General features: G+C 48.7%; 1 protein-coding gene across 1 annotated transcript; it reads right to left on the bottom strand.

The window, feature by feature from the left end:
* Positions 1–834: 834 nt before the first annotated feature.
* On the bottom strand, positions 835–17652 carry LOC144722146 (urea transporter 2-like). The gene is made up of 10 exons (XM_078600320.1): positions 17585–17652; positions 14351–14493; positions 13003–13192; positions 11368–11491; positions 8274–8278; positions 7576–7768; positions 6278–6425; positions 3856–3990; positions 2838–2887; positions 835–2118 (listed from the first exon to the last, which is right to left on the bottom strand). Exons 1-10 carry the CDS (start codon positions 17650–17652, stop codon positions 1906–1908), a joined length of 1269 nt encoding a protein of 422 aa, XP_078456446.1. The 3' UTR covers positions 835–1905.
* Positions 17653–17890: the final 238 nt, after the last annotated feature.

The raw sequence follows: 17890 nt of genomic DNA, 5'->3' as shown, positions 1-17890 counted from the left end.
CAGTCGGAAGCTGTGGTGTTTCTCGTACCAGTGTTGAATGAAATGTGGCTTGCAATGTTCAGCGTTTTGAGATGCAAAATTGCATGAAATTACGCTATATCTAAAACATTATTCATATTAATAATAATCCAATCAAATCTAAACGTGATTTCTTTGAAGCCACATTTCTGAAACCAAGGCGCATCTGCATATTTTTTTTTTCATCGATAACATTTTTAAACCATGTAATTCGGAATAATTAAGTTAAGCTCAAACCATGAATTTGGCGTCTCTATGTTAATCGTCATCTGCAAACGCCAGGCTGAACAGCTACGACTTAAGTTAATTTCTAAAGATTTTGATGATCTGACGAGTGAGAGACTTCCACAGAATTTGGCCCATTGGCGAAATAAGGGGACCCAAAGATGATTGTAATCGCAAGTTCGTATGAATCATCGCCAGCACTGAAGTGGAGCATTCTGGGTCTGGGTAGTAAATAAAAGTAGCAAAGTATTAAATAAAAAAATTTCAGAAGATAATTTATTACCCAGAATAGTACAATGCAGCTCTAGGGGAATGGATAGGCAGACAAAGCTTCTTCTCCATACAGCTCCTGGTGATGTTTTATACAACACGGATGTGCGCTGACGGCCGATGGTGGTTGCCCGTAAGATTTTCGAACATAATTGTTTGTTTAATACACCAAACTCTGCTGATGAGTCCCAGAAGGGCAAAACTGATCCAGAGTTTGCTTGTTTAATACTGCAAAAAAATATTAATTATATTTTACTAGCTAAGGCCCACTGAGCTAAATAACTTTTTTTTCAAAAGTAACCTAACAAATGACAGCTCAACGAAGTGGCTTATCACGTGGGAATTTATAACAGCCAAATACTCCTCATGCATGTTGATTTTAAATATGGAGAGAAAAACCAGAGGATCCGGAAAACATGAAAACTCCAAATATTCAGGTGTCAGGGTCAGGACCGAACCCACGACCTCCTGTATAGGAGGTGAGGTAGTTAATATCTCGCCACTGTGGCGAGATGTTTAACGTGCACCCAGGAGGCCAAAAACTATCGCACATTTTCATTTGAAAATATAGATGGATGGCGATTTATTTAAATACGTTTTTAGTTATTTTTTATCCTATTAAAAGAAGTAGATCTGTGAATATCTAGAGTCACTCTCTGACACAGGGTGATGCACTTCTGGCTGAAGAGTTCCAAATGGAAACGTTTCCATCAAATACAAATGGCACAATTAAAATATAATAATATATTTTTTAAAGCCAAGCCATAATTCAACAAACCATTAAAAAAAACGTAATTCGTGTCAGATCGGTGGAACACCACATTGCATCCACCTGCCTCATCGTCTGGGACAGCAGGTAGAGACTCGTGCACGTGCAGTATTTAGCTCACGGGACAACCTCCACGGACGCCAAATCCCGCGACTTCAAACGACGACACGGCTCGGCCCCGTCGCTGACTGCGCTTGCGGCCGACCGCAAAAAGGGGCCTCCACATTTTTTGGTGTCAACTTTGAAAAAATCCGCGCTCGCGACGAGCCGAGCGAAATGCGCAACACGCCGGAACAAATTTTGTTTTTTTGCTTGTTGAGAATAAAATGTATCTGGAGTGCGGTCACCAACAAATAATAATGATACGTGAGCATTTTTTCATCCCCTAGGCAGACATCGGGCGCGAACATCGGTTTGCTGAATGCACGTCCTAATGTGTGCTCCCTTGTCGCGCTGGCGGCAGACCTGGTGAGCTGGCCGAATGCCCTCCCCCCTTCCCTTAAGAGGAGCGGCAGCTGCACGAGCCAAGAAGGAGGCATGGTAGCGGCGGTGGTCAGCGGAGTCTTCCTGTTGTTGTAGCGTTCGGCGTGCTCGGTGCCCTCTGGGCACCCTTTTGGTTCCGCTCAAACAATCGCAGCGTTGTTTTCCTTGCTGGCACCGCCGGTGCTGTCGGCCGTCTGCTGCCGCTGCTGCTGCTGGAGGTAGTAGCGCCGGTTGGCTTCGGGGTACGTCACCTCGGACAGCGGCAGCTTGTAGACGCCGTGCAGCCCACTGCTCATCAGCAGGAAGACGAGCGTGCCCAGGCAGAAGGGCCAAGTTAAGGCAGGCAGGCCGACCTGCGGAGAAGGAATGAAACGTGATGCCGAAGCGAAGGTGTAATGACCACAGTGTAGAGGACAAGGGTGTGAAGTTGTGGTTGATACCAATGAGGCTGCAGATCTCATTGATAATAGAAATGAGAGAGGGGTGTGCACGGTTCAGAGGTCAGGGCACTGAGCTGGCACCACTTTGACCCTGGGTTCAAATCCAGGCAGCCGCCTGTGAGTCACCCCGGGTTCTCACCACACGTACAACCACCTATGACGTTCAATTTGGGTTTGCACTTGATTCGGCGATATTTCAGCACTGAGAATAAAAAAAATATCAGCTTGACTGTCATGCGAACATTTATCTGCAGCAGGGCACATGTAGAGAAACGATAGTTGAATTGACTCATGACCTCAATTCGGGCGGTGCGCAGATGTGAATAAATGTAAAGATTTGCAGGTTTTGATTCATGTGAGCGTAATAATCGGCTGCAAATCAGTAATCTGTTCTCCACTCACAGTTTGACGCGTTTAACGTGAGCGATATCAAATGTTTCTTTAATAGATTGCTTACGTACGTGTGCAAACTTGATTGACTCAAAGAATTGTTGCACTGTCCGACTGATAATGACTTAAATCAAGTGCAGCTAGGTAGCAAACCCAAGAGGGCATTAAACACATTGACTGGGAGAGGATCGGTTTTAAACACAAGATATTCAATAATACTATTCCTGTTATGTGTTGCTTACCACTGACATCATGTTCATGAGGGCCTCTCCAAGATAAGCACAAAAGAATGCTGTAAAAAAGGGCAACAACAACACAGCTTAACATTTTTGTTAAACAGTCCCATGGCCAACACAACCAAACGACAGGGAGAGAGAAAGAGAGAGGAGCGGAAGAGAATGGGAGAGTGCAAACAGGGAGAGAGAGAGTAGAGTGGGTCAGGGCAAACAGGGAGAGAGAGTAGAGTGGGTGAGGGCAAACAGGGAGAGAGGGGGACAGGCAAGCGACCTGGCTATCACAAATGATAGCTCATCGAATTGGCCTATCATCACGTGGACATTTACAGCAGCCAAATACTCTAAACGCGTGGTGATGTTCATTCTAAATGTGGAGGGAAAAAACCTGAGGAACCCGGAGAAAAATCCACGCGACCACTGGGAGAGAGCCATGCAAACTCCAAATATACAGCAGGCATCAGGGTCGGGATCGAACCCATCAGCTGTATACCAGGCGAGGTAGTTAACATCTCGCCACCGTGGAGCTAGAAGAGAGATGAGAGATCCCGACAAGATAGGGATGAGAGAGAGATCAGTTACCATTTTATGTTAATTCAGTTTTCCATGGTGTTGAGCATTAGCATTGGGGCTCCGCGATGGCGAGATTTGGAGTTTGCATGTTCTCCCGGTGGTCGCGTGGATTTTTCTCGGGTTCTCCGGTTTTTCCCTCCACATTTAAAATCAACACGCCTTTAAGATTGTTTGACTGCTACAAATTTCCACACGATTAGCCGCTTCATTGAGGTATCATTTATGATAGCCAGGTCGCTTCTGAAAACGAGATATATAGCTCAGTCGACCTTACCTGGTAAAATAAAAGTGGTTCAGTATAGTTTATAGTCTAGAATTCGAGCTGATATTTGTTTCACTACAAATTTTTTTTCTCGCCAATCCAGAGCCTGTGAAGCTGTTCGGGGGCTCGCTCAGTTCACTTCATGCCTCGGTGCAACGACGACTGCTCGCTCCGTGCCACGTTTCTCCTTACCGCACGCGACCGCCACGAGATGCGCCTGCCACGTGAACGCGAAGAACATCCCCCCCACGGCGGTGCAGCCCAGCACCGCGTTGTAGCTCCACAGGCCATTGTAGATCTTCGGGAACGGCGAGCCCAGGCTGATGCCTGCGAGCACAGGGTTCCGTCACTGCGTGAACTAAACTATGACAAACTATTAAGCGATTTATATTTTGTTTTACATCACGTAAGGCCCACTGGGCTGTATAGCTCTTTTACAGAAGCGACCTGGCTGTCACAAATGAGAGCTCAACGAAGTGGCTCATCACGTGGAAACTTACAGCAGCCAAATACGTGGTGATGTTAATTCTAAATGTGGAGAGGAAAACCTGAGGTCCCAGAGAAAAATCCACGCGACCATTAGCAAAACACGCAAACTCCAAATATGCAGGCATCGGGGTCAGGATCGAACCCACGCCCCCTGTATACCAGGCGAGGTTGTTAACATCTCATCGCCGTGACGCCCCACGTCCGTCGATTGCCGTTCAACCTACTGCCATCTCATCAAACATTATGTACTGTATATTTAGAGTTTTTTTTTTGTCAATCAGGTTCACGGCTCGAAACAGGCAGCCCGCCCTGGTAAATACAACAGGTGTATTAACCAAAACGTAAGCGCCGTTCGCTTCACAGTTTGTCGTTAAAGATCCGTTGATGTAATTTTGAGTAAGGCCATCGTGTGCCGGTGACATGCTACAAATTTTGGAAATAACTCTCGAAATGCAGGCATGTCTCGCCTAACGAGCGTTCTTTCCATGAAAATTCGCTATACCAATCAATTCGAATTTCGACCCATTTGTTCACAAAAAGACCAAAATGTTGGTTTATCGAGCAGAGACCGATCGATAAGTATGCATCCCGTGGCGGCAGGGGGTGCACTTCGGCCCGCAGCTGTTTGTTTAGTAGCTGTGCTGCTGCAACAGCGGCGTTTTGGGTGGGTTCATAAGTCGGAACACAACAATGCCCTGTATTGAAATGCCTGTACGGTCAGTGTTATGAAATGTGTTACGGTTCCACATTGTTAAACTAATAATTAAGAAGAAATATTTTACATTTGCAATTAACACTGTAAAAAAATACTGTATAGAAATTACAACATAAAAAAGTAACATACAGAGAAAAAACACTTTTATTTTCACTTACCTGGATTCCTGATGCTACCACAATTGCACACATACAGACACACGCACGGCGCACAGACACACACACAGACACACACAACGACGGCAACGACCCCCCGTGTAGCCTCAAAAGACTGTAGGAGCAAGTGCTGTTCGCGAGTAGTCCGTATAGAGGCCAGTACGGCACAAGAGGGTGAGGGTGGCCTACACCACGCCCGACCACCTTTGTATCCCCAGTGGTGATGTTTACACACCACACGCTTTAATAGCGCAGCGTGCTAACCACTACACTACCGCTCCCCACAAAACACAAAACAAAGATACCCCGTGTAGCCTTAACAGACTGTTGGAGCAAGTGCTGTTAGCGAGCACCTATTAAGCCGGCACAGCACACAAGGGGATGGGTAGCCAGGACCACGCCCGGCCGCCTTTGTCTCCCTAGTGGCGATATTTACACACCGTACCAGGTACTCATTTGAGGCTGAGACCGATCTATGGAGGCCCAGGACCGGTTCAGGTAATCGTCACTGGTGTTGGCCGTGAGCGGGAATCGAACACCGCGTTCGTAGCGTAGCGCGCTAACCCCTACACTACCGCTCCCCACACACTCACTTGCGCACACGCACTCACTTGCACACACGCACTCACTTGCGCACACGCACGCAAACACTCACTCCCAGCGCGAGTCTGACTCACTCCGCGGTTCAGTTTGCAATTGCGAATTCGTGTTTTTTAGCCAATGTAATTGTTTCATACTTCGTGGAAGCTGGTTCGTAAGTATGTGTGCACGTAAGTCGGGCGTTCGTAAGTAGGAGGACTGTTTAAAGGCAGAGAATGGCAAAGTGTGAGTGTGTAGCGCCCCCTACTGCTTCATAGTCGGGTACTCTACGGTACTTAACATCCGATGAATTGTGACAAGGAATGGGTAAGGTTGGTGAGTACGTACGTATGCATGTGAATGCGTGACCATGCAAGTTAGAAAGTGGACGACTGTTTAGATGCCTGGATGATTGACTGGTTCAGTGAGTGTGTGACTGAGTGATTGATGGAATCAATGAATGCATAGATAGGTTCATGAATACGTTGGGTAATGGCAGCAAGGTGAGTGGGCAGCTGAGAATGTGACTGGGTGGCTGAGTGGGTGAACGCCTGTAGGCAGGTGAGTAGCTAGGCGGACGACTGTACAGGCAGGTGATTGGGCAGCTGAGAATGTGACTGGGTGGCTGAGTGGGTGGGTAGGTGGGCGGGCGAGCGAGCGAGCACGTGCGTTTCACCTGCCAGGATGCCGGCAACGGAGCCCGTGGCGGCGTGCAAGCAGTTGATGGGCGATGAGATGAAGAGGGCGACGGTGATGACGCCGCCAGCCCACGGGTCGTCGCACGCGTACACCTGGCCCACACCCACGGGCACCGCTCGAAGCAGCTGCCCCCGCCGCCGCCACCACCACCACCGAATAAAATAATTCGTGAATTTTATATTAGCGCCGTTTCTTAGAGCACAAGACGATCTACCGTATAACGAAGGCGCTGTGTTTCGCGGACGATAATAGTCTGCTGTAGTTTCGCAGTAGGGGTGGAGGCGGGATAGGGAAATGTTGCTATGTGGCTCGATAATTGGCGAGTAATTTTCACAGCCTTAACAGACTGCTGGGGAAAGTGTCGTTCGCGAGTAGCACCTATGAATGCTGGTACGGCACACGAGTGGATGGGTGATCAGCACTACGGCTTTTGTATCCTTTGTGGCGATGTTGGCGCACCGTGCCAGGTACTGATTTGAGGCTGAGTTGACCTAGGGGAGGCCCAGGACCGGTTCAGATAATCGTCACTGGTGCTGACCGTGAGTGGGAATCGGACTTGGGTCACTGGATTTGTAGAGCAATGCACTCTAACCGCTACGCCAACACCACCAACAGCTGCCGTTCGCTACTAAGTGGCGGTGACGTCACCACAGCACACGTGCCAGTCTAGGTGCACTTTGAGGCTAGGTGAAGTGTCGAAGGTGCGATGGGTTGACTGAGATGGCTGCCAGAGATACCCATATGTCCTCCCGCCTGCGCCAACACCACCATCCGCACAACCCTTTAGGGGCTGTCCATAAATGACGTCACGCGATATTGGACGATTTTTGACCCCCCCCCCCCCCATCGTCACACGGCGTCACAAAAAGTCAGACCCCCCCCTCAAATATGACGTCACAAAGCTCTGCCCCCTACCCCCCCCCCAAATATAACATGCTTCAAATCGCTTTAACGATTGTCATTGTAGTGCGTATTTAATTTACCGCTGCACTCTGATGTTGGAGGAGAAAACATTTATTAAAAAGTATTTTCAATTCAGTAGAACGTGTTGTCTATATTTATTTAAAGTTGCGCATTTTGATGTGACGTCAGATTTCTCAACCCCCCCCCTCGTCACACATCGTCACAAATGTCTGACCCCCCCACCCCCCCCCATAGGTGCATGACGTAATTTATGGACGGCCCCTTACCACTACTTCACGTTGAGATCCAGGGGTAAGTGTGGACATGCAATCCCGCCCCCTCCCACCCCCCGGCTGAGCTTGCCAGATCTACCATGGGCACGCTGAGCTGCGTCCAGGTGAGGTTGTAGTGGGCGGACGGCGGCTGGAAGGGCGCCTGCGGGAAGTGCGCGTTGTAGTGGCCCGTGGCGGCCATGAAGAGCGTCACGGCGATGTTGAAGGGCAGCGTGAAGACGGGCAATCCCAGGGGCGCGAAGAGAGATGCGAGCGCGCTCGCCAGCACCGTGCTGCGGCGATACAAAAGTCGAGCTCCTCCGATTAGCACGGCTGGCTATACGTACCGTGCGAAGAAGCATCGACGAAAGAGGAAGATGAGTCACGCCAATTGTCGTTTTGCTTAAACACGTGGCGCCTTTCTGGCACACACCTGCCACTCAAAGCGTCGTCGTGACGTTCGTGCGTATGGACGTACAAATAAAACAAAATATACTATGATAATTAGTTTTTTACCCTTCTATCTGGCAACAAAACTGACACCTTTTTTACGAGGAGTCATGTTTGCATAGACCACAATACCTGCAGTCATAATGCAAACAAAAAACACAACTCTGATAATGTCTGCACTGTCCTTGAAGTTGATTGGTCCACACCCGAGACAGCTTTCCTTAGAGCCTAGTCTCACATGGGTTGGACCAGATGACGCCAAAAGGCGCACAACTCAAAGACAACGCACCATCAGAGTATGAGAGCTCGGGGTCAGCATTTACATCATGAGGCCTCCTTTGCCAGTACCACGACTTAATGTCGCGTTGCGCCCGCGCGAGCAGAGCGATTGGTCCATTGAACTCGGTTGCACTCAACTGGTCCAATGTCATTCGTGTCGACAGGACTGGAGTGTGGTGTACGTATACCAATATGGCGATAGATATGAATTGTACACCCCCTGCTTGTTCGAAGTTTCAGCTTTAAGTTTATTTTATTGAATTATGTTGAAAACTCAAGACAAGTTAGGATAGATCTACGAGCAAGGGGATTGCAGATCATCGAGGCTGCAAAGGCGAACGCGTAACTTCCCACTGAGTGAAACTGGGGGGCTTGAATGAAAGTGCGAATTGATCTGCACGGATCTACTTAGTATGATGGGATTTTCACAGAGCCAGACAGTGGCGATGAGGCTTTTCTAGCAGACCGTGCAGGTGGGGTATCGGCCGTGCAACAGTTGAGGAATCTGGCAGAGGGAAGGAAGTGACCAGCCGAGGAGTGGCGCCCATCAAAACGGCATTGGCCCGTCAGGGCCTCTTGCACTCGGCCCGACTCTTCTCGAACCTTCGAGCGCAAGCCCTGTTATCTACCGACGCGTTTTGTAACAGCGCACGATAAAAAAGAAAATCGCGCGAGGAATGTTCGAGGCTTGCTTGACGGTCGCGCGAGGAGGCTGTAAGCGTGGCCACGATTGGAACTTCGATTCCCGGAGTTGACGATACAGTCTCGATACATGTGTAATGACAGGGGAGTCAGCCTACGATGTGAGTGGACTAGTGACCACAGGAGGTAATGACAGGGGAGTCAACCTACGGTGTTGGCGGACTAGTGGCCACGGGAGGTAATGACAGGGGAGTCAACCTACGGTGTGAGTGGACTAGTGGCCACGGGAGGTAATGACAGGGGAGTCAGCCTGCGGTGTGAGTGGACTAGTGGCCACGGGAGGTAATGACAGGGGAGTCAGCCTGCGGTGTGAGTGGACTAGTGGCCACGGGAGGCAATGACAGGGGAGTCAGCCTGCAGTGCAAGGGGACTAGTGGCCACGGGAGGTAATGACAGGGGAGTCAACCTACAGTGCAAGGGGACTAGTGGCCACGGGAGGTAATGACAGGGGAGTCAGCCTACGGTGTGAGTGGACTAGTGGCCACGGGAGGTAATGACAGGGGAGTCAGCCTGCGGTGTGAGTGGACTAGTGGCCACGGGAGGTAATGACAGGGGAGTCAGCCTGCGGTGTGAGTGGACTAGTGGCCACGGGAGGCAATGACAGGGGAGTCAGCCTGCAGTGCAAGGGGACTAGTGGCCACGGGAGGTAATGACAGGGGAGTCAACCTACAGTGCAAGGGGACTAGTGGCCACGGGAGGTAATGACAGGGGAGTCAGCCTACGGTGTGAGTGGACTAGTGGCCACGGGAGGTAATGACAGGGGAGTCAACCTACGGTGTGAGTGGACTAGTGGCCACGGGAGGTAATGACAGGGGAGTCAGCCTGCAGTACGCATGGACTGGTGGCTCGGGAATGATCGAGAATAGGAGCGTGGCCAAGTAATTGAAGAGGACGGCAGTCTGCTGGTAGAGCGAGCGGTCTAGAACCAGTGAGAGGTTCGGGAATGGGGGCGTGGCCTCGGACCGTATATAAGGGAGATGCACGGGAGACTCGGGGCTGTTGCAGTGGGGTCTCCGCCTGTCCAAGTGTGAGCACGTGGCTCCTTAATAAAGAGACCATCTCAAGACAAGTGCGTCGAAGTCGTCATGACACATGCAACTTGCCTTCACACCATTTGAGGATGAATACAATAATAACAGGATGCTGTCTTCCTAATGTGCACTTGTACGAGGGCACCATAATTTTTGTTCAGGTGATATGTCTGTCACCTGATGGAAAGATCTGATATAATTTATAGAGGGGTTGAGTGGTGGTGCAGTTGGTAAGCACCACGTGCAATGCCCGTGGCCGCATGATTTTAACTCCTGGCCATGGCTCACATCAACAGCGAGTGTTATCTGAACTTGTCGTGGGCTGTCAATTGTTGTTGTTGTTTTTCCCGTTTACAGAAATCTTCTTCTTTTGTATGGCTGATGTAGTTGCAGAGAAACGATTATAATTCCATATTCAAGCCAGATACCTGCTTCAGGAGTAGCAGCGGAGTGTATCATCGCTGTGATGTCTTCTTCGTATTTGTGGATCAGGCATTGTGTCATATGTTGTATGGTCTGTTCTGGATGACCACAGTCGCACCACTGGAGAGTTTTTAATCACATGTTTGTGCATCAGGTATCCGCATCTACCATGGTTTGTGCAGATGCGGTTTCGGGTGGATCATGAGCTTCAAACCCAGGCGTTCTCTTGCTATGGGTCTTTCATGAGGTGTTTGTGAGTTTCTTCTCAACAACATTAAGCAATTCAGGTGCGTGTTCGGCACATGCTCCTAAACCCCATCTATTGACGTGCGAGCTGCTCGTAATGTTTATGATGGCCGTAGTAGTAATCGGCTTGTGGGGCAATATCCTTCACTGTGTTGCATGCTTCATGTGATAAAAACATTTTGTTTCTAAGTTAGATTTTTTTACGAACCAGAGAGGCAATGTCCATTTTTTTTACCCCAGAAGTTATATTGCAGTTGTACGGTGGTGTCCAAGTTTGTTGAGCGTATGTGACTGCTTGAGGGCCACGTCAAAAATACATCTCGGCAGATAATACATGTTGAGAAACGTGAAGAAACAAGGATGGAAAGAAGGGCACATCTAATATCCTGACACATTTTTTAGTCGTGGGATTCTTTTGACCCACCATGAAAAACAATGCAGAACGTTGCTGCTCAATTTTTGAAACAATGACTTTCAAAAAGTAGCTGCAAAGATGATCGGAGTTCACGTTATGGTTTATGCTCCTTGACGAGATCAGCAAGGTGTTGTGGTTCATTTGTAGCAAGCACTTTGTGTGTAATGAATACGACGTTATAATGCATTCGTTCGGCAACGGAAGCCAATGCAGCTCGACGAGCACTGGACGAACATGGTCGGATCTTGCAGTACCCGTCACGGCACGTGCTCATAGCCAAGGATATGGAGGCGCTAGGAATACAAAAGGGCAAGGGTCGCTCTCACCACTCTCTCCCTCACCTCACCATGCCCATGATGGAGACAGGGATCAGGAGCCACCAGTACCAGGGCCCTAGATCGCAAAACACGGCCATGAGGATGCCCACGAGGAGCCCGCTGTAGCCGTAGAGGCCCGCAGCCACGTTCGCCCTGGGGCACGGAGGAAGGGGGAGCGTGGGTTCAGCGCAGGAGGTCAAAGCGTCTCCCTCCCTGTCCACGTCGCTCAGAACACGCCGCCAAATCGCGTCACATCTCGCGAAGCTAAGTGGGAGGCTGCCTATGAATACGAGTTGTAAACTAAAAGCAGTTGTTGTATTCTTTGGGTCTTTCGGTAAAGTCACGTAGATAGGTTCAAAGAAAATATCTACGTGACTTAGCCAAAACACCCAAAGAAAATGAATTCCTGCAGTCACGAAAGCTTTAAGTCAAGTTTTAAGCAGTTTTTTTTTTATTTAACCAGGTAAGGCCCACTGAGCTATATAGCTCTTTTTCAGAAGGGGCCTGGCCATCAATTGATAGCTCAGCGAAGTGGCTTATCACGTGGAAATGTAGAGCAGCCGAATACTCTAAAACACACATTTCTAAACGTGGAGGGAAACTCCGGAGGACCCGGAGAATAATGCACACTGCAATTATACGGGCGTCAGGGTCGGGATCGAACCAACGACATCCTGTATAATAGAGTTTTTTTTTGGGTTAGATCGCGTAAATATATAAATGTGTCATTAAAACCCGCCACCACCCGACACAGCCAACTAGTAAGGGTTGTTACGTAAACAGAACATCGGTGTGTTGGAGAGCCAAGCCACAACATTTACAAACTGAGTACGACGTTTCGCCAGTAATTACAACTAGCTTCATCAGGCGACAGCTAGATTTGTGGAGAAGTCCACCTGTTTTGTTCCTTATATATAGAGGCGTAGATGTGTTGACCACACTTCTGCGCTCTTGCACAATGTGGGGGGGGGGGGGGGGGGGGATTACTGAAGCATCGTGCATTATGCATGTGCATTATGCGAGCCCTTTGAACTTGTCCTTCCTGTCTATTGTGTTTATTAAAATAGCCCAACCAACGGTAATCCCTATTGAAGTACGCTGCCCTTTGTAGGCATGCATTTAAATAATGTATTATTTGATGATTCGCTTCCACGCAACACTATCCCAATGGTTATAGTTATTTCGAGTTCTTTCAATTTCGATAGATTCTCTAATTAGTCTTGGCCAGTAGTAGCTGGTTTTGGCACAAAACTTCAACATTATCAAAATCAACATAATATAAAATCTATTTTAAGGACTCATTTATATATTTACGCGATCTAACCCCAAAAAACCTCTATTATGGATGATATCGTTTGTGAAAGCCTACGTGTTAAACTGATATCCTGTATACCAGGCGAGGTAGTTAACATCTCGCCACCGTGGTGCCTTGTTGGCTTGGGCTGCAAGGTAGCCAGGAGATGGTAGAACAGTAATGGAATCTCAAGCAATCTTTTTTTTGGAGAAGGGGGGGGGGGGTAATGGGAGGGGGGGTGGAGGGGGTTCTTAAAAATGCGATGTCCCCAAAGCCCCGCCCCCAAACCACCAAATGTGTCGATCCGGGCGGCCCTGCCCGGCAAGCCGTTTGCCGCACGTTTCACTGCCGCCCGCCTCTGCTCCTCCACCTGCTGAGCTTGAGGAGAAGGGCGGACGCGGTGGCGGCGAGCACGCCCAGGTACCCGCAGAGGGCCCACCAGGGCTCCTGCAGCAGCAGCGCGGCCAGGATGAGGACACCGCTGAGAGGGTTGTTGACGAAGTTCACCTGCGCCGTTCCTCGCAGGCTCCAGTCGAGGAACTGCAGCGGCAGCCACCGCTCTTTGCGTCGTCGTCGTCGTTCGCGGGGCCCCCGAGGGGAAGATCAGAGAATAGGAATCTTTATTTAGACATGGAGGAATCCTAAAGAGACGTCACGTGGGAGATATTGTTACTTACTGATCACTGGTAAAGTTTCCATGAGTTCAAGGGTCGAAACGATGCTGGGCTTCTGGAACGTTTAGCCGTGCAGCTTGCTTTTGATTTGATTTGTCATTGATTTCGGACCGGATTAGGTGAGTGCAAGGTGTGTCGTAAACCCCTCCTCCACCCGACACAGCCGATTAAAAAAGTTGCTACGTGATGAACAAACGTACCAAATTGTCTCTGCTTCAGCAGCGCCCCTGTTGGTGATATCGGAAAGCGATCCACTCACGTTTAACAAGTGGGTACGTTCCGCTGATAGTCATGAGGTGGGTGTGTACGACACACATCCAACTCACGCCGTGTGGCTCGAACATCAATTAGCAATCGTTACAAGAGCCTGCCACACGTGTAACACATTCCTGCGGAGGGAACTAGTAGTAACGTTGGGTTGCTCGGTCAATGGCCAGGGTCAACGGCGGCGTGGTGTATTCCGCAAATATGCCCGACTGTGAGGGCGGGCACAAGCCGGCGTGAGTAGGTTAACGTTAAGTTCTATAAGGGCACCACGGGTTGAGCAGCCCCTCCCTTCCCCACCCAGCCCCACCCCTCCCACCCCCCCACCCAGCCCCACCCTCCCCACCCAGCCCCTCCCCATCCAGCCCCTCCCCACCCAGCCCCACCCAGCCCCACCCCTCCCACCCCCCACCCAGCCCCACCCAGCCCCTCCCCACCCAGCCCCTCCCCACCCAGCCCCTCCCCACCCTCCCCACCCAGCCCCACCCTCCCCACCAAGCCCCTCCCCACCCTCCCCACCCTCCCCACCCAGCCCCTCCCTCCCTCCCCACCCAGGCCCTCCCTGTACGACGGACGGACACAATAATCCCCTGTGGGCTAGTGTAACCAGGAGGTTACTACCAGTAAAATGTACTCATGACTAAAATTCATGTTGACGAGTTCAGAGCCCTCTGAACACTGCTGCCTCCGCAAGTGTTCAACCTCAGAAATAAACATGACGCATAGTGGTGATGATATGTTCTTTTGTGAAAAAAAAAACACACGCAACATTATCCTTACGTTTCATCCACTCGTTATATTCCGTCATTTCTCCAGTAAAATATTTGAGTATCTGACTTATGCGCATAATCTTTTGCTTGAGGTTGGATAGGGCAGGTGACTGGGAGCCTGATTCGTCTGCCATGAATGCGTCTTCCTCCAGCCTGTGTGCGATAAGAGAAGAGACGGTGAGATTAGGATGAGCCAGAGCATACATCGGTACCACCCAAGGTTTTTGTACATAGTAACAATTTATTTACGTGGCTAATGATAGTGAATGATTGGAAAACCCCACGCGTTTCGAGTGCTCATCGCATTTGTCACTGTTATTGACCACGTAACAAAAATTGGAACCGCTAAAGTTACGCCACCTCAGATGGTACCGACAAGTTCATTATATCACTTTTGGGCTCACAGCTCTTCGGAGTGAATGCAAAAGGAAAAAAAAATGAAGGGCAGCAGTGAGTGACGGTGTCAAGTTGGAAGCATCATTCATGAAAAAGAGTCCTTGTCTTGATCCGGACTCTTCTTTGACATAAATACAAAACTTTGTTAATGATAAAAACAACGTTAAAGTTACTCTAAGACAGTGGTCCTTAACATGGGGTCCACGCACCCCCTGCGGCTGCGTAATGCCCTTTCTGGAGGTGCGAGACATGGACAAAATATGTTTTTAAGGTAAATAAATACAACTACTTTGTTTAATCAGACCTATGTATTTGTTAACATAAAACTGTCCTTACGATTGAGAACCAAAGGGGTGCAAGGCTACAGTAAAGGGGAAGAACCACTGCTCTAAGGTGTAATTTCATATAGCTCTAGTAACGATGTATTAAGTCATACGGAAATGACATCACTGGTATGTTGACATGCCTGACGAGGGTGACATGTTTTTCTCTCTCATTAATATATCTTCAGACTTGTGTCAGACACAATAGCCTATAGCGACAATAGCTACTTGCATTTATGAGTGAAACATTTGCTTCATATCACAATTAGAATTTGTTCCGCAGTGGCGAGATGTTAACTAACTCGCTTGGTGTTCAGGAGGTCGTGAGTAAGATCCCGACCTTGACGCCTGCTGTATATTTGGAGTTTGACACGTAGGCTTTCGCGACCAATATTATTCATAATAAACGTTTTTGGGTTAGATCGCGTTATTTATAAATGTGTCGTATGAATGAGTTAAATGATGACGTTGCTCTGCTGCTCTATTTAAGACCGGGAGCAAGTGAGGGCTTCACCATTCTGGCAAATTGCCCGATGATGCTGGATGTAATTACTAGCGAAACGTCGTACCCAAAAATTGTAAATGTTGTGGATTCACTCTTCAACACACCGGTGGGCTAAAGTAGTGAATTATTTGTCTTTTGTCAAAGTGACACTTTTTTACTGATTGGCCGTGTCGGGTGGTGGAGGTTACGACACATTTATAAATAACGCGATCTAATCCAAAAAATGTTTATTATGAACTAGGTTGTTGGGGGGCGACTATGGCGCCTATGGCGCCCCCCAACAACCACAGCCTGCGGCGGCCCCCAACAGACTGGTCAAGTAAATCCTTATGATCCACTCGCACAGCGTGCGGTGGACCTTCATCCAGCAGTGGATTTAAGCACCAAAAAAACTACAGTACTAATGTAATGAGAACCGTGTGTATATCTCCGTACGTAATAGATGTGTGTGTAGTGCACGTGTGTTTTACCGTAAAAAGTATTATTGAAAAGTATAAATATATATAAACACCCAGGTCTGTCATTCTGTCATTCTGTCATTGTGATTAACGCGGCACGGATTGGTTGAAGTGCGTCACGTGACCGCGAGCAAGCAGCCAACCAGAGGTGCGCCCCTCACCAACATGTACGCCCCCAGGTGACGTTGCGCCGTAATAAGGCGCTGTGTGCAGCTGATCTGCCACCACGCTCACAGGCCGACAGGGGTGGGGGCTGAGGGGGAGAGGGACCCCCCCTCCATAAAACCTCTTTAGATAAGAGCCTTCCACCCCCCCCCCCCTATGACCGGAGGTTGACACTCCAGAGCCCCCAGGGGTGGTTTGCTGAGGGGGATCCCCCCACCACTTCCTAAGACCCCTTAAGATCATAGCTCTTAGAAATGAATTGAAATATCACAACTAAAGTTAAAATACATATCATTCATTCATATTCAGGTTCTCATTACATTAGTATTGTATGTATTATTATTTTATTATATTATTTTATTATGTTTTATTTTTGTTATTTTATTATTATTTTATTATTTCCATTCTACGTGACTTTACCGAAAGAACCAAGAAGATTAGTATTGTAGTTTTTTTGGTGCTTAAATCCACTGCTGGATAAGGCCCACAGCACGCTGTGGGAGTGGATCGTAGGGATTTACTTGACCAGTCTGTTGGGGGGCCGCCGCAGGCTGTGGTTGTTGGGGGGCGCTGCAGACTGTGGTTGTTGGGGGGCGCCACAGGCTGTGGTTGTTGTAGAGTACTGTAAAAAGAACGCGAACGGCTTTGCTGTACTTGAGGACTTTCAATAAGTCGAATAAGAGCGGCTTGACGCAGCTTTCACTTACAATTTTCACTCTCCATACCTTTTTTTGACGATGTAACTTTAATGTGAATGAATGAAAATGCATTTAAACTTTTGTTGTGATATTTACATTCACTTCTACTAGCTATGACTTATTAATCACTGAAATAACTGTTAGGATTATTTGCAAGGTGTTATCTTATGGGGTCTTAGGAAGTGTTGGAGGGGGGTGCCCCTCCCCCTCAGCCCCCACCCCTGTCGGCCCGTGAGGGTGGTGGCAGATCAGCTGCCCACAACGCCTTATTACGGCGCAACATCACCTGGGGGCGTACATGTTTGTAAGGGGCGCACCTCTGGTTGGCTGCTTGCTCGCGGTCACGTGACGCACTTCAACCAATCCGTGCCGCGTTAGTCACAATGACAGAATCACAGAATGACAGACCTGGGTGTTTATATATATTTATATTTGGAGTTTGCATCTCTCTCTCCCCGTGGTCGCGTAGATTTTTCCACGGGTCCTCCGGGATTTTCCCTCCACATTTAGAAACATGAGTTTAGAGTATTTGGCTGCTATAGATTTGCACGTGATAAGCCACTTCGTTAAGTTATCATTTGTGGTCATGTCGCTTCTGAAAAAGAGCTATACAGCTCAGTGGGCCTTACCCGGTAAAATAAATAAAAAGTTTAGTTTACTAGTTTCATTCGGATACAAAAAACGAGTCTAAATTTGTACTTAACCTGTGTTATGCAACCGGCGCCCTGCTTAATCTGATCGAGCGCCTTGTTCTCTTGGCCCCACATCGGCCGCAGTAACGCCACACCTGTATCCACTGTCGCATCAGAGCCAGAAGCCAACAAGTTGTGCAAGTCTCCACGGAGCCAAAGCACCTGTGACGTGATATGGCTTCGAACATCGGCAGCCTTTGCCATATCAATTAACCTGAGTGACTCCTGAGCCGGAGTGGATCTCGCCAGGCTTCATGGGTTCCACTTTGTTAGGCGAGAAAAATCACGACTAATGCCATCGTCAACTCGGCGA

Source organism: Lampetra planeri, chromosome 13 (assembly GCF_965212315.1).
Source record: "Lampetra planeri chromosome 13, kcLamPlan1.2.h2, whole genome shotgun sequence".
NCBI lineage: Eukaryota > Metazoa > Chordata > Hyperoartia > Petromyzontiformes > Petromyzontidae > Lampetra > Lampetra planeri.
The sequence above is the reverse complement of the archived record's forward strand: the minus strand, read 5'-3'. Positions and strand labels throughout refer to the sequence as shown.

What these genes read in the sequence shown, in the direction of transcription:
- LOC144722146 (XM_078600320.1), bottom strand. Translation starts at nt 17,652, where the DNA reads ATGTGGGGCCAAGAGAACAAGGCGCTCGATCAGATTAAGCAGGGCGCC. An exon ending in CGTTGCCGGCATCCTGGCAG is followed by an intron (nt 3,991 to 6,277) that starts GTGAAACGCACG and finishes CTGTGCTCGCAG; the next exon opens with GCATCAGCCTGGGCTCGCCG. An exon ending in TCATGAACATGATGTCAGTG is followed by an intron (nt 2,119 to 2,837) that starts GTAAGCAACACA and finishes CCTTCTCCGCAG; the next exon opens with GTCGGCCTGCCTGCCTTAAC.